General features: G+C 39.2%; 1 protein-coding gene across 1 annotated transcript; it reads left to right on the top strand.

The window, feature by feature from the left end:
* The first annotated feature begins 3489 nt into the window (after nt 1–3489).
* On the top strand, nt 3490–24696 carry GARIN2 (golgi associated RAB2 interactor family member 2). The gene is made up of 5 exons (XM_036906005.2): nt 3490–3645; nt 6135–6334; nt 7049–7574; nt 17659–17903; nt 24064–24696. The coding sequence occupies exons 1-5, from the start codon at nt 3490–3492 to the stop codon at nt 24128–24130; spliced, it is 1194 nt and encodes a 397-aa protein (XP_036761900.2). The 3' UTR covers nt 24131–24696.
* Nucleotides 24697–25117: the final 421 nt, after the last annotated feature.

The raw sequence follows: 25117 nt of genomic DNA, 5'->3' as shown, positions 1-25117 counted from the left end.
AGCCAGGATAATTGGAGAGGGTTTTTTTAGGCAGCAGGGATTGCAGCATACAGATTGATAATCTCAGATCACAGTTACAACAAAACTAGTTAAAATTCAGTACACATTTACCATCTGTACACATAATCCAAAAGTGTCAAAATAATTCCAGAACAAATGTTTAGGGGAAAAAAATCACACCAGAGAAGATAAAAGATTCTGTTGCAGCTTCTGCTCCTTAGCTGACCTCCCCTTTGTTCCAGAGTTCAGAAGAGAAGAGAGGGGCAAGGTCCAGATATGGCTGCAAATCCCTTCCTCTCATTTCTCCTCCCTCTCCGTGGCCTTGAGTCCACAGCTTCCCTGGCTCCCCTGGAAGACCAACCACTCATTGCCCTCTGGTGGGACTGTTCATACACGGAAGGGATTCTGGAGGCCATATAAATGACCGTCCTGGGAAGCCACATTCCCCAGTCCCAGTGGCCTCTGGACACCTACAGGTTAACAAGCTTTGTAAGCAGTAGGTGTGCTCTCTCACATGATAATGTTGTCACTCTCTAGGAGTGATTTTTTTTTCAAAAATGTGCACTTTATCACCTACTTTTGGATGAACAGTAGATAATTACTGCATTTCATCGAACCTAAGATGCATCAAATAAGATACATCATTTTTTATGGACCACTGAGAAAGAAAAATATGCTAATTACATAGCTCAATGTTTCCTTTTTACTTAGAATTTTTCAACACCATGTCTCCTGTAATGCTCTGCGCCTTCATCCTCCCTACATTTCTTGAAGAAGTGCTCCACTCTGCTCTCTGGGACTTTCCAAGCCTCTGACATATACTCTGAGGTGTTGTACTAGAACTTTCTGAACCTTATAAACCTGAGGTGCTAAATAAAGCCTTTTGCACTCACGACCTAACCCTCGAAACTCGTCCTATACCTTCTTTCCTTGTATTATTATTTCCATGTATTATTTTTTAAATAACAAAAAACATACAGAAATATTGCAAGGAAATTTTTTTCCTGAATCTTTTGAGAGGAATTTGCCAACTTGATGCCCTATTACCCCCAAATACTTTAGTCTCTGTTTCCTACTGTCAAGGACATTCTCCTACATAGCCAAAATATAACCATCAAAATCAGGACATAAACATTGTCTATTGCCACCATCTACCCCTGAGACACCATTCCGTTTTTTGCCGGTTGTCCCAACAGTGGTCTACACGGCCGAAGAACCCAGTTCAGAATCACACGTTGCATTTGGTTGCTGTGTCTCTTTAGTCTGAAATAGTTATATAGCCTGGAATGGTCTTTCTTTGACCTTCTTTCATTAGCTTGACATTTATTAAGATCACAGTCTAGTTATTTTCTAGAATATCCTTCAATTTGTATCTGTCTGATATTCCCTAATGAATGACTCAATTCAGATCATACAACTTTGGGAGAAATATCACAGGAGAAGGCCATGTGCTTCCCATTGCCCCCTACGAGGTGGCACCCTCTTGATTTGTCCTGTTACTGATAGTGCTCACTCATCAATCACTCCGATGTTTGTGGGGCTTTTCACTGTAAAGTTCCTTTCTTCCCCTTTGAAATTAATAAGTATGTTGGTGGGGGGGACTTGCAACTATGTAAATATTCTATTCCTCATTACACTTTTTATTCATTTAATTATATCAGTATAGATTTTCATGGTCTCTTATTTTATTTTATCATTTCTCCTGTATGTAACTGACTACTCCTCTCTTCCACCATCCTCTCTTCTCCTCTGATGCCCTCCTCTGGGCTCACCCTGCTGGGCACCCATTTCTCACACTGGGCTGCACCCCCTTCTCCTGGCAATAGATGCCCTCTTGCCTCCCTTTGGTCCTGAGTTATGGCTTCCCCCTCCCACCTGTACAGATTCCTGCCTCTCTTTGTCCCAACTATTGGGTTTAGAACAAAATTGTTCAGGAAGAAAAGAAAATAGAATAGAAAGAAGGGGGAGGAACAGCCTCTGTATCCTTTGATCCTTCCTCCTTCCCCTCTTTCCCATCTGTCCTGACCTAGCCTGACCCCCTCACCCTGGCCAACTTCCACATGCATCTTTCCCAGCACTCAGGGCAGGCTTGAACCTTGGGCAATGGCATAAGCTCCTCTAGGCAGACTCTGCCAGTGTGGATCCTGGGGTGGGGATTCACAAGCTGTGTGCCCTTGGGTAGTTACTGTCTCTCTCCGAGCCTCAGTTGTGTGGTACATTAAATGAGGATCTTAGTAGAGCTACTTCATAGTGCTTTCAGAATTAAATGAAATAGTGCATGTAAAATCCTTATTGACTGTTTTTCTCATCCTCTCTGTTTTAGACAGTGGTTATGGTTTTATCTCTTTTTTTCCCAAGTGCTCTTTTTGCCTCATTCTTTTTACATTTCGGCTTCTCTGGACTATTTCACTTTCTTGCTTTTCCTGACTCATTTGATTTCTCCTATGTTCATGTGTAAGATATGCTAAAGGAGGCATTGACTTGCCACTAGCAGAAGTTCTGATGGGGAATTGCCGCAGCTTGCCATGCCCAATGTCACACGGCCATAGGACGTCAGGCAGCGGTGGTCTCTGCGGGCCGCAGCCCCAGCTGGGACACACTGAGACGCGTTCACTACTTACCCCCTGGGGAAAAAGGGGCCTCTGAGGAAGGACTGAGGTAGAAATATGTATACAGGACCTACTGCTTGCCCGTTAAGGACCCTTTATTTGACTGGCATAGAATTTGTGGAAAGGGAAGAGTGAGCTTTTGAACAAATGAACAGAATTACCTTCTGGTGTCCCTTCTTGCAATTCTGTCCTTTCTGGTAGATAACACGTGAGATCCCGTGATGTGGTGCCATCGTTGTCTGTAGAAGCAGTTTCCATAGAGAAAGGCAGAGTGAGAGCCCAGGAGATGAGCAACTGTGGTTGATTAGATAAATACCCACTGCTTACCTCAAGCTAAGCCTCCCTCAAAGGTGGAAGGCCAGGGAGAGATGTTCTCAGTTTAGTATACTCTTGATACTCTACTCACACTTAGAAAAAGATTTTGAGAACCCTGCGTTATAGAAAAGGCAGTGGCACCATTAATTAGGAAGACAGATAATAATGGTTTGGGAGACATGGGGTGCATGTTTCAAGGTCTCCTAGAAAGGCCTTTCCTAGTCACCCTAACTGGTTAATGTTACAAGCCCCACACCCTAGGCACATGTTTCCACATGGATCTGTTCTGGAGTCGTTGTAGCCCTGATCATCCAACATCTTTTTGTTTGTTTTACTTGCTTACTCTGCCCCCCGACAGAATGGAAGCTGCATCAGGGCCAGGATCTTATCAGCCCCTGATTAGATATATCTCCAGGGCCCGGTACAGTGCCTGGCATGTCATAGATGTGACAAAATTGGTTGAATTAATGAATAAGTGAGGCAACTTGATTATTGTATTAAATGCTCTCTGTATCTGTTCATTGTATTGCCATCCCTTCAATTTCCTGATGCTCGTAGGTACCCAATGGAGAAGAACAGGAAACCCGCCACGAGGCTGCTTGAGCGAGATGCCGCCTGCACCCCGCACACCTGCGACCCCGGAGAGCTTCAGGACATGCTGGGCGGAGGGGAGCGTGTCTTTTTTGTGTCTCCTCCCCTGTTAGAGAGCAATTTTATCCAGGTAAGTAATGTCTGGACTCTGAATTAATTTCCAATAAGTTCACTAATTCATTTTCTTGACGATAACTGAAAAGGTAGGGTAGGAGAATTGTTTTAAATGTAGCAAAGGAACATATGATATAATTAAAGGGAATCGTTTGGGAAGTTCGAAACAACCTAAAATAATTATAATAATCAAGTAGAATTCATTTCATATTTTCCCAACAAACTCTGAGCTAAGAATTCTGTCCTAATTACACTATCATAATTGTCATTCTACCAAAATCTTCCCAAAATTACATGAAGAGATGATGATTTTTGGAACATCCTGCCACAGGAAAACATTTAGATGACTCCTTTCTTAGAAGTCATTTTAAAGAATAACATCTATGACACAATGAGGGGTTAAAATAAATTTTGGCTCTTAGTTCTGAAGGTAAAATGTAATTGTCAAATTGCATCAGGGAGAAAAGTTTCCTTCTCATAAAAATGTACCTACTTTATGAATGACACCTAGACACATGTGACAAGTCCTGATTTGATATATTTTATCTTCTGTATGCTTCTTTCCCACTATCTTCCTATTTTTCACACTTCTTCCTGGTCCCTTTTCTTTTCTTTTTTTCTTTAGATTAAAAAAATTTTTTTTTACTTTATCAAATGTACATCACAGTGGTTCGACAGTCCCCCGCCCCCTCCACCTTCCCCCCCACCTACTTCCCCCACCTTGGTAACCACCAGGCACTTCTCAGTATCTATGAGTCTAATGCTATTTTGTCCCTCCTGTTTTGCTTTGTTTTTATATTCCACAAGTGAAATCGTATGGTATTTGTCTTTCTCTGCCTTGCTTATTTCACTGCTTCCTGCTCACTTTTCAAATAGACTTTTTCATGCTCTAAGGAGCACTGGGGAGGTCGTTAGCATTCTACAGACAGACATAGCTCCATATTATATGGGATAAGTTATTCCTCTCATCATACATAACCTTCCATGGTTAGTATGTGTTTGGCAGCAAGTTACCAAGGTTCCTGACCCAACAAGTTTAAGCAAAAAAGAACAATTATCTCAAATAGAGCAAAAGAGCCATAGGACATCAGCTTACTAGTGGGGGGTCATCAAGGACTCTCTTTGCTCCATCACCCTCAGGACATCACATGCCAAACAGGAGAGGGACAGCTGCCAGCAGCAGAAGAGAAGCCCCTCATCCTTGCAGCCCTTTGTGAGGGCTGAGAAACCTTTCCGGGAGTCAGCAGGAAGCACCCACCTGTGTCTCTTTGGCCAGGCCAGGGTCACACACTCCTGCTGAACACAATCACTGCCAGAGTAATGGGGTCACCATGACCAGTTTAAATTAATCAGGATTTAACCTCAGAGCTGGGGCACCATCCCTGAGGGGTACACACTAGATCAAAACCTGAATACCATTAATCAAGCATGGCTTTGGGTCGGTGATCAATAATGTGGGCCTCAACCTCTTTCTGAGTATATTTGTAAGTAATTGATTTTCTTTTAACGAGTTAAAGTACAGCTGAGAAACAAGTGTTGCCCCTCCCTGGCTTCCTTCACGTCTCGGTCTACCCACTCTCTAATCTTCTCTCCCCCAACGGGCGGAGATTTTACTGGCCAAGATTCAGGAACCTTGGGGTTTTGCACATGTTGTTCCTCTGCCTGGAAAGCTCTCCTGTCCACCAGCCTGTTTATCTCCTGTGCTATTCAGGTCCCAGCTAGACGGCTCTTCCCCGGGAAGACTTCTCCACCCTAGATGTTCAGGAAGTGTTCAGGAAGTTGCCAGTGGTGGTTAAGCCCAGCCATTATTAAAAATTTGTATAAATTTGTATAAATAAAATAAATTTGTATAAATAAATTTGTATAAAAATTGTATAAAAAAATAAATTTGTATAAATAAAAATTATTAAAAAGTTGTATAAACTTCCAAATAAATTATGCTCAAAACAAAGACACCAAATACATAAAACTCATCATTCCTATCATTTTACTACATAGTACTGTTATCTTTGCTCTTGAAGGTATGGAAGCAAGCGTTTGGCAAAGGTCAGTGAAGACTTCTGTGAGACTCAATTGACTATGGAACTTGAATAGACTTCTATATCATTATTTACAAATTTGTGTGCTACTCACCTTTTATATTAGTAAAATTTATAATAAACTTATGTGTATGTACCTTCCAAGTTGTTACACATTCACCAGCACACCATTGCCCCCACCCCTTCTAAGTCCCATTATGTGCCTCACAGCACGGCACCCTGAACTTGTACTTGGTAACGCTTCTTACAGTAATAATCAGTGACATACTCATTTAATGTTCCCCTGCCCTGTAGACTCCCACGAGTCAGGGATTGTGTCTGTCTGTCTCCAGGAATTCACCTGAACATGTCACTGAGCAATCGCATCATGGTTCGCTTGGCCTTTACGTGCTGCACTGCTCGGGTTGGAAAGGTTGCAGGAGCCATGCACTCTATCAGAAAACTCCTCCGGTGTTCTCTGCCTTAGGTCAGCAGGAGAGATGAATCTATTTTCCTTCATAACCAAGCCAACTGGGTGACTGTAGGCATCTGCTCCACGAGCCCCACCCTCAAGACCCCTAACGTGATGCTTCTGGTGCACCTGACACCTGCAGCCCAGAAGGATACAGAACCCCAGCTGACAAGTCTCCTAATGTCGCCTTCCCCGGAGAAACTGGTGCTCACCAGGTGAGTGACTAAGGGAAGAGGCTACAGAGCCCTCAGGAAACGTGCTTTGCCCTTGAAGAGCTGAAAATGCAAATACCAGTGGCAGTGTCTTCAAGGGAGTGTTCCCCTTGCACTCCCTGCTGCCGATAAAAGAGTTGTATCCTTAGGGTCAAGAAAAATAGTTCATGACAACCTGCCAGTCAAACAGGTCGTTAGTTTTTTAAAAATTATACCTAAGGAACAGGAAGTGAAGACCCATATAATAAACGGCCTCTCTAGAATAATACTAGACTCATAATAAACATGCCCCTCTCCCCCCAGCATCCCAACTTCCATCAGAATTAGCTCCAGTCTTGTCTTAAGCCACTAGTTTGCTATATGACCTCAAGCAAACTATTCAAATTCTCCAAGTCTCAACTTTGCAGGGTTAGCTAAATGGGACCATTTCTCATAGTAAATAGTTGACAGTGACTTTTTAGTTCCTCAGAGTCTTAGGAGTATAATTCAGGTGAGATGCCTGCAGGTGCCTGATCACAGGTAGTAAAGCTCAGCTTTGAGCCCTGGGAACATGGTGGCCCTGAGAGGTACTGCCCCTCCCCGCACCTGCCTCTGCCCATCTGGGAGACAAGCCTGTTGGCCTGGGTGTCAGTCTTCCAACTGCTCTACAATAAACAGGAAAGGCCTCTTGATCAGTCCCTGCTCAGGCCCCCAGATGACATTCGCATTTGTTGGCAGGCTTCTCCCGCTGCAGTTTGTGACTCTTTCTGTGCACGATGCTGAGAATATGTGCCTCAGAGTGAAGCTGGTGAGTGGTCAAGCCTACTACCTGAAGCTCTGTGCCCCTGCACATAAACAGGACACCTTATTTTGTCAATGGGTGGAACTCATCTCGCTCTTGGATCAGAGGAAGGCCAGAGCTTCCAAAGTGTCAGGAATCTCAAGCCTCTCAGAAATCACAAACAGCATGGAGATCACAAACAGCATGGACATCATGGACAATGCAGCATCCACATCTGTGCCAGCCCCACACAGGTACACGTGCACAGGCCTGGTATATGCCATGGAAAGCACTGATTTCTCAGATGTCACTGATGTCACCGATGTCACAGATACTCCAGAAAATGAGTTCACAGAGGCCCCAGACATCAAAATTGTTACAGAAGTTACGGAAGTCGCAGACCTCTGTGATGTCAAAAACTGCTTGGAGGTCATGGTGGTGTTTGAAAACGATGACATACTAAGGGCCAAGCAAGAGGAAAAGGTATGTGACATGGAAGACTTTCTGTCTTTAATGACCGAAAACAAGAGTCATAACCAAGATCATTCTTCTTGGTTAACTAACTGACATCAAAATGCTGTGGAACTTACACTGAGTAACTTAACTTTAATTTTGAGATCTGATCCCTGAACCCTAGTGTACAGGAGCTGTAAGAAGTCTCCTGAAATAGGCAATGACCATACTCACCATCAAACTAAACTCAGTATCAGAAAACTATAGTGAAAGGAAAGAGCTTTAGAATCAGAGGCAAAAGACCTGTGCTGGGGTCTTGCCCTGCTGCATGGTAGTGTGGCCACATCACTGAAACCTGCATGAGCCTGATTCTTCCTCTCTAAAATGAGGGTGTTCATTTCATGTAAGGGTTATTTTAAGGTTTAAATGTATATAAAAGTACATAGTACACTGAAGGAGAGGTGAAAATCCAAGGGGTAAAAATAGGGGTGGAAATATGAGAATAAAACACCAAAAGGAGTGGCTTTAGAAAAGGCCAGAAAGTGGAAAGACACAGAATCATATCCAAGAACTGTTAGTTCAGTTGGGCTGGAGCACAACATACGTGGAAAATATTAAGATACAGGATTGGAACATGTTTGCAAACCTTGAATACCAAATTAAGAAGTGTGGATCTCACTCTTTGGGCAAACTTTAGCCACAAAAGCCCTCTCTGCAAGGGGGTGAGGGATTTTAAAAAATTGATCTGATGGTAGGGTGGATTGTAGGTACAGAGACCCGCTGAAGACCACTGCTGAAGAGCCTCCATGGGGCCTATAAGAGAAAAACGACAAAAGGACAAGGTGAACATTTCACAGGACTCATTAATAAGTATAATGGGAAAAGTTTAACCTCATTAGTAATCAGAGAAATGTAAACTTAGAAAACACATTAACCTATAAAACTATTAGTTAAGAGAATAAAGTCAGTGTTTCTGTTTCCTATAATAAAAATAATTTTAATTACAAAAATTCAAATAGTATTAAGCAAGTTTTAATGACATGAGAAAACTGCTTATGAAAAATCGTTAAGTGAAAAATGTAGAATATAGAACTGAAATATTATCACAAAGCAGACACATACAAAATAAATACATGGACAAAAGGCCAAAGAAATGTGCCATAGGGGTGGTCATTTCTGGCCAGTGGCATCAAGCAAACAATACTTTTCTCCTTTTCACTTTTTTTTTTTTTTGTAGATAATTATTGTTTATTGAAGGGTAGTTGACACACAGTATTACATTACATTAGTTTCAGGTGTACAGCACAGTGATTCAACCTTTATATACATGATAATTCTAGGTACCAGCTATCACCATACCAAGTTGTAACAATATTTTGACTATATTCCTTATGCTATCCATTACATCCCGGTTACTTATTTATTTTACCATTGGAAGTGTGTACTTTTTTTTTTGTGAGGGCATCTCTCATATTTATTGATCAAATGGTTGTTAACAACAATAAAATTCTGTATAGGGGAGTCAATGCTCAATGCACAGTCATTAATCCACCCCAAGCCTAATTTTCGTCAGTCTCCAATCTTCTGAGGCATAACAAACAAGTTCTTACATGGAGAACAAATTCTTACATAGTGAATAAGTTACATGGTGAACAGTACAAGGGCAGTCATCACAGAAACTTTCGGTTTTGCTCATGCATTATGAACTATAAACAGTTCAAATATGAATACTCATTTGATTTTTATACTTGATTTATATGTGGATACCACATTTCTCTATTATTATTATTTTTAATAAGATGCTGAAGTAGTAGACAGATACAAGATAAAGGTAGAAAACATAGTTTAGTGTTGTAAGAGAGCAAATGTAGATGATCAGGTGTGTGCCTGTAGACTATGTGTTAATCCAAGCTAGACAAGGGCAATAAAACATCCACATATGCATAAGATTTCTCTCAGGACAGGGGGGGTGAGGTTCTAAGCCTCACCTCTGTTGATCCCCAATTTCTCACCTGATGGCCCCACTGCGACTGTGCCTGTCTTAGGTTGTTCCTCCCTTGAGGAATCTTACCCATCTCTGGCTAACCAGTCATCTTCCGGGGCCATACAGGGAAATGTAAAGTTGGTAAGTGAGAGAGAAGCCTTATTGTTTGAAAAGGTTAGCTTTTTACTTCTTTGCATATTTATGCCCTGTGGCTTCTATGCCCAGCATTTGTCTTGAGGTATCTTTACCACTTGGAAGAATTATGATACTCGGTAAATTCGATATGAGGCACGAATTCTATTTAAGGGTTGTAATTAGGAAGGAAGAAGAAAAGCTATAGAAGTAGCAGGTGGCAGAAAACATGGGAAGATTGATTATTTCTTTGACATATCTTCTTGTAGAGTAACTTCAGCATGTATAGGTTTTAAACTACTAATTAAATTGCGCACACACATTAACATAATAGGAGTATAGTTACATAACCAAAGCATACCTGTAATTACCAGCCATCTCCAGTGAAACCAAGAAAACCAGTTAGGCACCTTAGGCATTTGTGAAAACTTATCTATGATATGGTGGATATTGTCCAACTGAACTTGAACAGTCTGAGAGAAATCAGACAAATTAAAACAACCCATTCCTGGGGACTGTTCACATCCCATATGTTCTTTTAACAGTAAATAGTCTGTAGTTGTAAGATTTTGGAGCGCTACAATTTGCACTTCTCCTAATTCTTGGTTGAGTTCCAACAGTATAGATCCAGTCAAATTTGTTGTTTTACTGTATGCACAGGCCAGCTTAGATATCTCCTTCCTCCTTCCCATGGCAAGTCCAGGAACTGGTGGGATGAGTTCATCTACACCTGTAGCAGTGCGTGGATCTTTGTTGGGGTTTTTTGATGATCATCTTCTGGCATGAATCTTCCAGAGAGTGCTGATGTTGGAAGTTCTTTTTCATATCGTATCTTAGTTCATTTTCGGGTAGCCCAATTAGGCTTTGATCCTCTGTATAAACACAAACAGACCCTTTGCCTACACTTTTATATGCCCTTTATACCCTTGTGTAGAACTCATTGGAGGTCACCAAACAGGAACTGCCTTTTTTTTTTTTTTGGTATCATTAATCTACACCTACAGGATGAATATTATGTTTACTAGGCCCTCTCCTATACCAGGTCCCCCCTATAAACCCCTGTACAGTCACTGTCCATCAGCATAGCAAATGTTGTAGAATCACTACTTGCCTTCTCTGTGTTGTACAGCCCTACCCTTTCTCCCACCCCCCCATGCATGCTAATCATAATACCCCCTTCTTCTCCCCCCTCTTATCACTCCCTACCCACCCATCCTCCCCAGTCCCTTTCCCTTTGATACCTGTTAGTCCATTCTTGAGTTCTGTGATTCTGCTGCTGTTTTGTTCCTTCAGTTTTTCCTTTGTTCTTATATTCCACAGATGAGTGAAATCATTTGGTATTTCTCTTTCTCCGCTTGGCTTGTTTCACTGAGCATAATACCCTCCAGCTTCATCCATGTTGCTGCAAATCGTAGGATTTGCCCTTTTCTTATGGCTGAGTAGTATTCCATTGTGTATATGTACCACATCTTCTTTATCCATTCATCTATCGATGGACATTTAGGTTGCTTCCAATTCTTGACTATTGTAAATAGTGCTGCGATAAACATAGGGGTGCATTGGTCTTTCTCATACTTGATTGCTGCATTCTTAGGGTAAATTCTTAGGAGTGCAATTCCTGGGTCAAATGGTATGTCTGTTTTGAGCATTTTGATGTACCTCCATACTGCTTTCCACAATGGTTGAACTAACTTACATTCCCACCAGCAGTGTAGGAGGGTTCCCCTTTCTCCACAGCCTCGCCAACATTTGTTGTTGTTTGTCTTTTGGATGGCAGCCATCCTTACTGGTGTGAGGTGATACCTCATTGTAGTTTTAATTTGCATTTCTCTGATAATTAGCGATGTGGAGCATCTTTTCATGTGTCCGTTGGCCATCTGTATTTCTGTTTTGGAGAACTGTCTGTTCAGTTCCTCTGCCCATTTTTTAATTGGGTTATTTGTTTTTTGTTTGTTGAGGCGTGTGAACTCTTTATATATTCTGGACATCAAGCCTTTATTGGATCTGGCATTTTCAAATATATTCTCCCATACTGTCGGGTTCCTTTTTGTTCTATTGATGGTGTCTTTTGCTGTACAGAACCTTTTCAGCTTAATATAGTCCCACTTGTTCATTTTTTCTGTTGTTTTCCTTGCCCGGGGAGATATGTTCAAGAAGAGGTCACTCATGTTTATGTCTAAGAGGTTTTTGCCTATGTTTTCTTCCAAGAGTTTAATGGTTTCATGACTTACATTCAGGTCTTTGATCCATTTTGAGTTTACTTTTGTATATGGGATTAGACAATGGTCCGGTTTCATTCTCCTACATGTAGCTGTCCAGTTTTGCCAGCACCATCTGTTGAAGAGACTGTCATTTCACCATTGTATGTCCATGGCTCCTTTATCAAATATTAATTGACAATGTATGTCTGGGTTAATGTCTGGATTCTCTAGTCTGTTCCATTGGTCTGTGGCTCTGTTCTTGTGCCAGTACCAAATTGTCTTGATTACTATGGCTTTATAGTAGAGATTGAAGTTGGAGAGTGAGATCCCCCCTACTTTATTCTTCTTTCTCAGGATTGCTTTGGCTATTCGGGGTCTTTGGTGTTTCCATATGAATTTTTGAGTTATTTGTTCCAGTTCATTGAAGAATGTTGCTGGTACTTTCATAGGGATTGCATCAAATCTGTATATTGCTTTGGGCAGAATGGCCATTTTGACGATATTAATTCTTCCTAGCCACGAGCATGGGATGAGTTTCCATCTGTTAGTGTCCCCTTTAATTTCTCTTAAGAGTGACTTGTAGTTTTCAGAGTATAAGTCTTTCACTTCTTTGGTTAGGTTTATTCCTAGGTATTTTATTTTTTTTGATGCAATTGTGAATGGATTTGTTTTCCTGATTTCTCTTTCTGTTGGTTCATTGTTAGTGTATAGGAAAGCCACAGATTTCTGTGTGTTGATTTTGTATCCTGCAACTTTGCTGTATTCCGATATCAGTTCTAGTAGTTTTGGGCTGGAGTCTTTAGGGTTTTTTATGTACAGTATCATGGCATCTGCAAATAGTGACAGTTTAACTTCTTCTTTACCAATCTGGATTCCTTGTATTTCTTTGTTTTGTCTGATTGCCGTGGCTAGGACCTCCAGTACTATGTTAAATAACAGTGGAGAGAGTGGGCATCCCTGTCTAGTTCCCGATCTCAGAGGAAATGCTTTCAGCTTCTCGCTGTTCAATATAATGTTGGCTTTGGGTTTATCATAGATGGCCTTTATTATGTTGAGGTACTTGTCCTCTATTCCCATTTTGCTGAGAGTTTTTATCATGAATGGATGTTGAACTTTGTCAAATGCTTTTTCAGCATCTATGGAGATGATCATGTGGTTTTTGTCTTTCTTTTTGTTGATGTGGTGGATGATGTTGATGGACTTTCGAATGTTGTACCATCCTTGCATCCCTGGGATGAATCCCACTTGATCATGGTGTATGATCCTTTTGATGTATTTTTGAATTCGGTTTGCTAATATTTTGTTGAGTATTTTTGCATCTACGTTCATCAGGGATATTGGTCTGTGGTTTTCTTTTTTGGTGGGGTCTTTGCCTGGTTTTGGTATTAGGGTGATGTTAGCTTCATAGAATGAGTTTGGGAGTATCCCCTCCTCCTCTATTTTTTGGAAAACTTTAAGGAGAATGGGTATTATGTCTTCCCTGTATGTCTGATAAAATTCCGAGGTAAATCCATCTGGCCCGGGGGTTTTGTTCTTTGGTAGTTTTTGATTACCGCTTCAATTTCGTTGCTGGTAATTGGTCTGTTTAGATTTTCTGTTTCTTTCTGGGTCAGTCTTGGAAGGTTGTATTTTTCTAGGAAGTTGTCCATTTCTCCTAGGTTTCCCAGCTTGTTAGCATATAGGTTTTCATAGTATTCTCTTATAATTCTTTGTATTTCTGTGGGGTCCGTCGTGATTTTTCCTTTCTCGTTTCTGATACTGTTGATGTGTGTTGACTCTCTTTTCCTCTTAATAAGTCTGGCTAGAGGCTTATCTATTTTGTTTGTTTTCTCGAAGAACCAGCTCTTGGTTTCATTGATTTTTGCTATTGTTTTATTCTTCTCAAGTTTATTTATTTCTTTTCTGATCTTTATTATGTCCCTCCTTCTGCTGACCTTAGGCCTCATTTGTTTTTCTTTTTCCAATTTCGATAATTGTGACATTAGACCATTCATTTGGGATTGTTCTTCCTTTTTAAAATATGCTTGGATTGCTATATACTTCCTCTTCAGACTGCTTTTGCTGTGTCCCACAGAAGTTGGGGCTTAGTGTTGTTGTTGTCATTTGTTTCTATATATTGCTGGATCTCCATTTTGATTTGGTCATTGATCCATTGATTATTTAGGAGCGTGTTGTTAAGCCTCCATGTGTTTGTGAGCCTTTTTGCTTTCTTTGTACATTTTATTTCTAGTTTTATGCCTTTGTGGTCTGAAAAGTTGGTTGGTAGGATTTAAATATTTTGGAATTTACTGAGGCTCTTTTTGTGGCCTAGTATGTGGTCTATTCTGGAGAATGTTCCATGTGCACTTGAGAAGAATGTGTATCCTGTTGCTTTTGGATGTAGAGTTCTGTAGATGTCTATTAGGTCCATCTGCTCTACTGTGTTGTTCAGTGCTTCCGTGTCCTTACTTATTTTCTGCCCTGTGGATCTATCCTTTGGGGTGAGTGGTGTGTTGAAGTCTCCTAGAATGAATGCATTGCAGTCTATTTCCCCCTTAAGTTCTGTTAGTATTTGTTTCACATATGCTGGTGCTCCTGTGTTGGGTGCATATATATTTAGAATGGTTATATCCTCTTGTTGGACTGAGCCCTTTATCATTATCTAGTGTCCTTCTTTATCTTTTGCTACTTTATTTTTTTTGAAGTCTATTTTGTCTGATATTAGTACTGCAACCCCTGCTTTCTTCTCGCTGTTGTTTGCCTGAAATATGTTTTTCCCTCCCTTGACTTTTAGTCTGTACATGTCTTTGGGTTTGAGGTGAGTTTCTTGTAAGCAGCATATAGATGGATCTTGCTTTTTTATCCATTCTATTACTGTGTGTCTTTTGATTGGTGCATTCAGTCCATTAACATTTAGGGTGACTTTTGAAATATATGAACTTATTGCCGTTGCTTGCTTTAAATTCGTGGTTACCAAAGGTTCAAGGTTAGCCTCTTTAGTATCTTACTGCCTATCTTAGCTCGCTTATTGAGCTGTTATATACACTGTCTGGAGATTCTTTTCTTCCCTCCCTTCTTATTCCTCCTCCTCCATTCTTCATATTTTGGGTGTTTTGTGCTGTGCTCTTTCTAGGAGTGCTCCCATCTAGAGCAGTCCTTGTAAGATGTTCTGTAGAGGTGGTTTGTGGGAAGCAAATTCCCTCAGCTTTTGTTTGTCTGGGAATTGTTTAATCCCACCATCATATTTAAATTATAGTCGTGCTGGATACAGTATCCTTGGTTCAAGGCCCTTCTGTTTCCTTGCATTAAATATATCATGCCATTCTCTTCTGGCCTGTAGGGTTTCTGTTGAGAAGTCTGACGTTAGCCTGATGGGTTTTCCTTTATAGGTGACCTTTTTCTCTCTAGCTGCCTTTAAAACTCTTTCCTTGTCCTTGATCTTTGCCATTTTAATTATTATGTGTCTTGATGTTGTCGTCCTTGGATCCTTTCTGTTGGGGGTTCTGTGTATTTCCGTGGTCTGTTCGATTATTTCCTCCCCCAGTTTGGGGAAGTTTTCAGCAATTATTTCTTCCAAGATACTTTCCATCCCTTTTCCTCTCTCTTCTTCTTCTGGTATCCCTATAATATGGATATTGTTCCTTTTGGATTGGTCACACAGTTCTCTTAATATTGTTTCATTCCTGGAGATCCTTTTATCTCTCTCTATGTCAGCTTCTATGCGTTCCTGTTCTCTGGTTTCAATTCCATCGATGGCCTCTTGCATCCTATCCATTCTGCTTATGAACCCTTCCAGAATTTGTTTCATTTCTGTAATCTCCTTTCTGGCATCTGTGATCTCCCTCCGGACTTCATCCCATATCTCTTGCATGTTTCTCTGCATCTCTGTCAGCATGTTTATGATTTTTATTTTGAATTCTTTGTCAGGAAGACTGGTTAGGTCTGTATCCTTCTCTGGTGTTGTCTCTGTGATCTTTGTCTGCCTGTTGTTTTGCCTTTTCATGGTGATAGGAATAGTTTGCAGAGCTGGGACAAGTGATTGCTGGAAGAACTTCCGTTCTTGTTGGTTTGTGGCCCTCCTCTCCTGGGAGAACAGTGACCTCTAGTGGCTTGTGCTGGGCAGCTGCGCGCAGACAGGGTTTCTGCTTCCTGCCGGGCTGCTATGGAGTTTATCTCCGCTGTTGCTGTGGGCGTGGCCTGGTTCGGGCTTCTGCTCCAAAGTGGTGGAGTTGCTTTGGAGGGGGAGTGGCTGGGAGGCTATTTATCTCTGTAAGGGGCCTCCCTGCTCCCTGCAGCCCAGGGGATTACGGTGCCCAGAGATCCCGGATTCCCTACCTCTGGATTAAGTGTGTTGCCCTGCCCCTTTAAGACTTCCAAAAAGCACCCTCCAAAGCAAAACAACGACCCCCCAAAAAAAAAAAAATTTTTTTATAATTTAAAAAATAAATAAATAAATAAATAATGGCTGCTCGTTTGTCTTTATTCTCCCGCGCCAGCCTCAGGCATCTGCTCACCGGTCTTGCTGCCCTGTTTCCCTAGTATTGGGGTCCCTATCCCTTTAAGACTTCCAAAAAGTGCTCGCCAAAACAAAACAGCAAAAAAAAAAAAAAAAAATGTCCACTTGCTTTTCTTATGTCCTCCGGCGCCAGGCCTCCGGTACCCGCTCACTGTTCTTGCTGCCCTGTTTTCCTAGTATCCAGGGCCCTGCGCTCTGGCCCGGATGGCTGGGGCTGGGTGTTCGGCCGACCTGAGCTCCGTCTCCCTCCCGCTCTGCCTGCTCTTCTCCCGCCGGGAGCTGGGGGGAGGGGCGCTCGGCTCCCGCAGGGCCAGGGCTTGTATCTTACCCCCTTCGCGAGGCGCTGGGTTCTCACAGGTGTGGATGTGGTCTGGATGTTGTCCTGTGTCCTCTGGTCTTTATTCTAGGAAGAGTTTTCTTTGTTATATTTTCATAGATATATGTGGTTTTGGGAGGAGATTTCCGCTGCTCTACTCATGCCGCCATCTTGGCTCCCTCCAGCTCCTTTTCACTTTATACCTTATAGAATCTGCTAAATATTCTACAAATACACATACTGTTTTCACTGACAGAAAAAAAAGGAAACTTTATCTCTAAAAAAGATGATTGCATTATTTTCATGGAAAGGAAATAAAGGTGATAGACTAGGTAGTGTCAATGGAAGAAAGTGCAGATGCTGGGAATATTAGCAGGACCGCCTTGGGGACAGGCTGACCCGTTGCTGCGAGACCTGAGCAAGTCTGAGGAAGGCAGTGAGTGACAGGGAGAAGTGGCACGTTGACAGATACCAGAAAGTAGGAGAACAGGAGAGATTATAGGGTATTCAGTTTTAGGTATAGGCTCAGTGTTTTGAAAAATAAACTCTTTAATATTATTATGAACCTCCAAGTTCTGTCACCTATTAGATGCTCAAATTGAAAGCAACCTCAGGTTGGGGAGTAGGTGACAAGGCATTTCTAGAAAACCGTCCTCACCCCAACCATTCAGGGAGAGGAAGTGCTGTGGTTACATACTAATTTTCTTGCGGGAGGTGGCACCGGTGTCCACAACCTCATGAGTTTTCGAACGTGCTGTGTCAGGTCCCCACACTTCCAGCCTCCGAGGCCTGCGTGCCCTCGGCTCAGTGGCCATGCGACACCAAGCCTCAGGCCCTCGCTTCTGCACCTGCGCGCTCGAGGGCACTCAGTGAATACACATGAAGTCAGTGCTGTGTTAGATACTGCTCCATAAAGAATCTATTTCTGTATTGTGCTCTTCTGGTACCTGATTATTAGTAAATCTTAGTGCTTATTATTTTCAAAGGAAAAAATGGAAAACGTTCTGAAGCCTGGCTGTCTACAAGATACAAGTAAGGATGAGTTAAAAGCACCGTCCAAGCACACCACCATCTCAAACACCACACTGACTTCCCAAGGGGAAAGGTGTTTTCATACTACCTTGAATCGAGAAGAAAATGAGACAAATACATGCAGAGAGACAAATGATAGAACGTCTGAAATTACTACAACTGATTTTAAGAACATTTCTCTGGAGGCTGAAGAGCCCAGGTATGTGAGACAGGGAAATGGGAGGGATGTTAGGATCTGAAGCAATATAAACAAGTGTACATTTTAAAGTCCATGTCACTCGGACATTTGTTTCCAGAGATTCTCACTGAATGATGACCTAGTCAACTCTTAATTATCCGCATCTGGTTCAAGCTTGACTAATTTTTATCTTCACACCAACTTCTCAAGCCATTTAGTTGACATTCTGGGCTATCTGCCTGGTGTCAATTGTGAGCCCTGAAGAAAACGTAATAGACTCACACTATCCACATTTCAGCATTGTGGGCATTGATCTGTAGAGTGATTATGGGTACTTCTTCTCTTACCTTTATATTTCTCTGTATTTTCTTCTCTATGTATCCCTTACACTTTTCTACACTTCCAACTAATAACTTAATAATCTGAAAAACTATTTTCACAATTTTAATACAATTGCAAGCTATTGAATGTGAGAGAGCACTATAGAGATTATTATAAAGATGAAAATTAATCCAGTTAATCCAATCATTCCAGAGTAACAACTGAAAAGAAACCAAAGAAAAATGTGGAGATCTAAATGTTTACGTTAGCAAGAATGAAAATAAGGAATGGAATGAATTATATCTAAATTGTTATAAAATATTAAAAAGGAACAAGGGAAAACAGGACAACAAACCTTAAAAAAGGAAATAAGCTAAAAAATTTTAAGTAACTTAAAGAGCTAAAAAGAGTTTGGTTGATTCTTCAAAAAGAATGACGAAACAGACAAACTACTGGACAACTTTTTTTCAAAAGGATAAAATTGGAAACTTAAAAGGTGTAACTAATAGGAAGAATAGCAAAAATGTTGAGAAACTTTATGTACAAGTTTAATAACTGGGAAACCCTAAATTAAATAAATGATATTAACAAAAATGCAGAGACAAAACTGACACAATCAGAGCTTGAAAACAGAAAAAATTTATCCCAGAGCTCCCATAAAAGGACATAATTGTGCCTTTTAGTGGACAGTTTTTTAGATACTCTAAGAATTAACTTCTACTTAATATGTTTTCTTTTAAATATAGAAAAATTATGTTTTCCAATTTTATGAAGTAAATAATTTATCTGGATTGTAAAGCCTGACAGAGAAAGACAGGAAACAAAATTCTAGAGTAATCCTACTTGGGGCAATAAATGCTAAATTCATAGAATCTTAGCAGGCAAAATATACAAGCTTAATAAAAAATTAAGGAAACTGTCAATATAAGTCATTATTTAAATATAGAAGAACAGAAAAATCATGGTATTTTAAATACATTTGAGAGATTTTTTTATTCTTCATAAAGATCCACAAAATATAGGAGAGCTTTCCTTTAGCACAGTAGATAGAGAATATTTACTCCATCTGGAGCCAACATTATTTTTTATGAAGTTCTAGAAATGTTCAGCTTAAAACTTAGGACAAATTAAGAATGTTCCTATTAACATTTCTATGTGATATCATTTAAGAGGTTCTAGCAATTGCAACAGGGCAAAGAAATTCCAAGAATAAACATAAGATTTTTAAATCAGTTTTTGCAAATATCAATTCATATTTAGCAATTTTAAGAATCATCAAAAATATTCGCTTGTGAACAAGTTTAGGATTATAAGATAAACTCACAAAAAGTGATGTTGTTACATCATTTTTATTAACAAACCAAAAATGCACTGAAAAGAGAATATATGTTTCAAAAGCAGTAATACAAACCAAATATTTAGCAAGAGTAATGAGAACTAGATACATGGAATTACAAAATTTTAATGGCAGCAATGAAAGACAACTTGAATAAGGAAAAGGAGGCTCTCTTTCTGGGCTGGTACACTTAAGACAGCAAGGATGCAAAACCTCATAAACTGACCTATAGATTTAATACAATACCAGTTATCTCAATAGGTTATCTCATAGAAATTATAAGATACAAAGAGCATGTGCAAAAGATAAGGGTAAGATTTGCAAGGAAACTATTGGGGATGGAAAATGTCTAGAGGAACTTGGTCTTAAAGTCTATAAAATCTAAATATTTTATAAAATTTTAAATTATATTGTACTTAAATGGCTATCAGAAACAGCAGTGCAAAGTTTAGAATATAGAAATAAAGATAGGAAAATAGATTCAAACTGATAATGAGTTCAAAAGAAACATGGAAAAAGCAAAATCCTAGAAAATGTTAATCAAAGATGCTGTGCCACAAAAAAATTTCTGGATGAAAAAAAGTAAAATATTTTAAAACTAAAATAAACTAGAAGAAAACGGAATGGTCCCATTGCCTCAGTTACAGAGGAAAGATCATTTCTTGTCCACTGAGAGCAACAAAAGAAATTTTCAATGGCAAAGCTTGATTCATTTATTCAATAATATTTACTAAGCACCTTCTATGTGCTCGGCACTGGGGACACGGCACTGAAAATAAGTCATGGGGTGTTTCATTCTAGTGGAGACTATCAATAACCAACAAATAAAATACACTCTGCCATCTAGAATGTGCTGTGATGAAAATAAAAATAAAGTAACAGAATAGAGAATGATTTGAGAAGAAGAGGTACTTTATTAAGTGGTCAAGGACGGCTTCTCTGAGGAAAGGCAGAGATCTGCAGGAAGGAAGAGTGGAGCTCTGGGAGAATAGAGTTCCAAGCTGACTATGCAACAATTATAAATATGTCCCCCCAAATCATTTTAAGTAAATAACTACATACATATATAAACACATAATAACACAATGGGAAATGAATAATAATTGATAATCTATAATGGCTTTAATCCACATATGTATGTAGCTGGTAGGAATTTGTAAAGTAGCCAAGTAACAAATAGTTTAAGGTTATGAATAGAAAATTTCCTCCAGAAGACAAATAAATACTTGAGGAAGGATCAGGCTCACTAATTATTAAATACAAGTTAAGCAATAAGAGTCATACTTTAATTAGATGTCACTAACACTGAGGGTGTCACTGAAGATGAGATTTCTGCAGAACAGTTTGGCAATTCACTACAAATAATTATACTCCTTGACTTACAGGAACATGTGTAAAAGAAATAATTCAAAGGGGAAAATACCTTATTTGAACATAGTGTTTTTAAGTTAAAACCTGCAAGCAATCTAAAATGGCCACTGGCAGAAGAATGGCTAACCAGGAAATAGTATGTTAATGAAACAGCAGATCCCCATTAGGAAAAGCAATCAGAGAATTTCAATGAAAAGAGCTATATGACTAATAAGGAATTATAAACTAGAAAAGTAAAATTCCAAAAAATGTATATACAATGGTATTTTATTTCTACAAATAGAAGGATAAGAAACCACAGAGTTTGGGCATAGTTGGTGATTAAAGGAATTAATAACTGATGTTTCTATCAAGCCTTTATTGTACAATGATTACATATATAATTTAACAATCAAACTGATGCTAGGATGCATTAATTGGAAGACACATCAGCTAGAGAATGAGCTTTGCAGTCAGACAACCCTATCTTCACATCCTGACTTGTCTAGTCTTACTAGCAGTGTGTACTTGGGTAAGTTACTTAATTTCTTCAGGTCTCATTTTCCTCATTTGTATAATGGGAATAACAGCTACCATATAGAGTTGTTGTAGGGATTAAATTAATTGATATTAATAAGTTCACAATGCCAGGCACATGGTAATTGCTCCCAAAAAATAATAAAAATTAAAATAGGAAGGAGAAAAGAAGCAGAGAAGGAAGGGGAAGGAAAATTCCTCTGAGCATTAGATTAGCTCATAATGTCTTTTTAAAATATTAAAAATTTTAAGTAAAACAAATTTTTAGGAGAAAAATGCTCTGTAGATGCCAAGTTTTGTCAGTCTCACTATTATGATCAATAATAGAAATTATGAGAAAATGACTCCCTATATAAATAGCAAATATCATAAAATTATAAATATAAAAAGGATCTTAAAGGTAGCAAATCCCAAATTCTTCAGTGCCCTGCCCTCCCATCTCTCAGCTTCCTATGTCATTTATCTGCTAACTCCACTGAGAAGAAAGAAATAAACAGATAAAAGAAAAGCAATGTGGCACATATACACAATGGAATATTATTCGGCCATAAAAAAGAAAGAAATCCTGCTATTTGCAACAACATGGATGGACCTAGAGGGTATTATGCTAAGTGAAAAAAGCCAGGTGAAGAAAGAAAACTACCATATAATTTCACTTATATGTGGACTCTAAAAACAAAACAAATGAACAAAACAGCAGTAGACTCATAGACACTAAGAAGTGATTGATGGTTACCATGGGAGAGGGATTGGGGTGGGTGGGTGAAACAGATCAAGAGGATAAAGAGGCACAAAAATCTCAATCATAACATAAATTAGTCATGGGGATAAAAGTATAGTATAAAGAATACAGTCAATACAGTTCTGTCAATAACATCTTCCTATGCTGACAGATAGTAACTGTGCTAGAGGGAGTGAGGATCTAATAATGTGGTAATTGTTAAAAATGTGGTAACTGTGTTGTATACTTGAAACCAATATAATATAAACTATCAACTATACTTCAATAAAAAAATATTCAAAAAAGAAAAGAAAAGAAAAAAATAAATTTTGGTTCTAAGTTTCTTAAGCCCAATTTAATCAAGTATGGATGCTTTTTTATTGCCTACTTGCATCTGGAACATAATTACTAGCTAGAGCCTAATTTGAGAATGTTCATTATGAATGAAAGATGTGCTATCTAAGAACAGGATGGAATTCACTGATGCTTATTCCTGGGACATTTGTAGGATTAAGTCAGGATGCTGTGAGAGTGATAAATAAGTGTTATATATTTTTCTTCTCCAGGACCATGAATTTCAGTGACCCTTTATAATTGGACAATGAAAAAAAAATTAAACAGTGATCTTGTTGAATATTTTGCTCTCCTATTCATTAGTCTTTAGAATGAAAATTGAGCAATTTAAGTCTAGATGAGTTTAAGACTATGGAAACTTCTATAATGTCATTTTAGTCCTTCAGAAGTAAAGGATTTACTTTATAAAGCATTTAGACTTCATAACACTTGGCATTTAGTGCTACTCTGCTTCTTTCCTTTGTTTTAAGAGGTTTTATTTTAATTTGTGCCTTTTGTTTAAAAAGTACCTTTACTTGATATTTCTCAGTCTCTTGCAAATTTGCATCAAGTTCAACCTTCATTTGAATCACCAAATAGGTGAAGGCTACATGGGCATTTATTGGCAAACTCCTCAGAAAACTGGAAAGATCTATTGTAGAACTCAAACTGGATATATTTGCCAGACCCCTCAAAATGGGTCATAATTACATCTTTGCATATTCGTCTGGGAAAATATTATCTAAGGGTAATTACTCTTCCAAAATGCTTTCTTTTACTCAAACAATACTTCCAAAATATTTATTGAAAATGTGGCCAAGAAACAAAAAGATTTGGTGGAAATTAAGTGACTTAAGTTTATGTTTAGGATTCCTAAACATGAGGTTAAGAAAATAAGTGTTTTAATCTTGTTATTTATTTTAAAAATTAGGAATGCTGACAACAAACTTCTTTATCTAAAGAGAATTCTGAAAGTGAAATAGTCTGAAAAACTGAACAGTTACTCTCCTATTTTATCCATTAAACCCTAAGAAATGTAATAACTTGAGCTAATACTTGGGTGGGTTATTCACCTGCAGGTTTCCCAAGCCCTGTTGCCAACATCAGGGCCACAGAGATTGTGACGAAGAAGCGAGCAGGGGCAGGCAACTTCTAACCCCACGCACTTACCCATTCCAGAATTTATCCCCCAGGTCTCTGTGAAAACCTCTATTTCTAGCACCACTGACTCTATTCAGCCCTAGGCAGCTGCAATTAGCTTCTCTCATTCTCAACCCCGAATGAGTTTTCAGGAACTGGAGAGACAGCAGGATAGGGAAGCCTGCAGCCTTGTGGAATGACAGGTAACAGATAGAATAAAGATGAATACTTACTACATACAATTCACTTTGATGGCTTTTCAGGTTGGAGAGCTTGCATGTAACAGAAATTTAAATAATCTTACTCTAACATGTATTGCTAAGCATGTTTCATTACTAATTACAAAGCATTTAGAGAATGGCTGGTTATCTGATACCTAGTGGTTCTTTTCTAAATATTTGTGGTTACACAGGCAAAATTTTGAAATGTGTTTATTTTTACAGGAGCAAGAGAACTGATTCAGACACTTCAGGTATGGAACAAATTCTACTACATTTCTTTCGTATCTAATAATCATCTCTGGGTGCTGAAAAGAGAAGTTAAGGGCAAAGGAATCCAGCCAGATGTTGTGATTCAGTGTTTCCTGCTCCTGCTTCATTCTGAGAGCCTTTCTCAAAGCCTGTCTTCATGGCATCTCTCAGTGGTAGGCATCCCTTCAACTTTTTCCTGTGCTGGTTTCCTAGTTCCCTGAATCTAACTCACTGAGCATGAACCACTCCCAAATTAGCACTATAGGCAAAACCCAAATAGATCCTTGCTGATTTGGAAGCGGAATAGTTCACATCTAAACTTTTCTGGCAAATGTAAAAATCATCTAGTCCCTCTTTTCTTCCTGCTTGTATCTTTGGCCTCTGCTCTGCTGTCAGGTGATGCCATTTAATGTTTTTTCCAGCAGTGTTTTCTTTACATATTCCATGTCTCAGGATCTTTCATTGGTTAATGACAAGCTTTTGACATGGAGGTTGTCCTATAGGCACAGGTGGAGATCTCTCTGCTTGATTGCTGCTGCCCCACATCCAAGTTACCATCTAAGCTGAGGGTGGAATAGGCCTCAGCTCCAGTCATGAACATAGAAGAACACTGTGGAAGGAACGTAGAGGCACATTTTACTGGACTTAAATAGAGAGGGAAAAAAAGACTTCTACTTCAAAAACTAAGAACAGTTGATGGTATTTTTTGTCACATTTTCAAGAGCCCTACCCAAAACAAAGCAAATGTTTAGAGATGTTTATACACATGGGATTTGTCTTTGGGCCTTCCTAGCAGGCTTTAGTGTCCAAAAGTACTAAATGAGTTTTACTATAATGTGGTTTTACCTGTATTCCCATCTATAGCACTGAAACTGAAAACACTGTAGAGAAATGTTATTGTATTTTGTAAGAAAAATGCAAAATCTCTTTTGCAGTATTATAGAATTTTCATCTATTAATTTCTACCCCAAATTTTATTTCAAAAAAAAATCAAAGTAAATTTGTGGAAATTCCAGAGATGTCCAAC

Source organism: Manis pentadactyla, chromosome 11 (assembly GCF_030020395.1).
Source record: "Manis pentadactyla isolate mManPen7 chromosome 11, mManPen7.hap1, whole genome shotgun sequence".
Classification (NCBI taxonomy): Eukaryota; Metazoa; Chordata; class Mammalia; order Pholidota; family Manidae; genus Manis; species Manis pentadactyla.
This window is presented reverse-complemented; position numbering and strand designations above follow the sequence as displayed.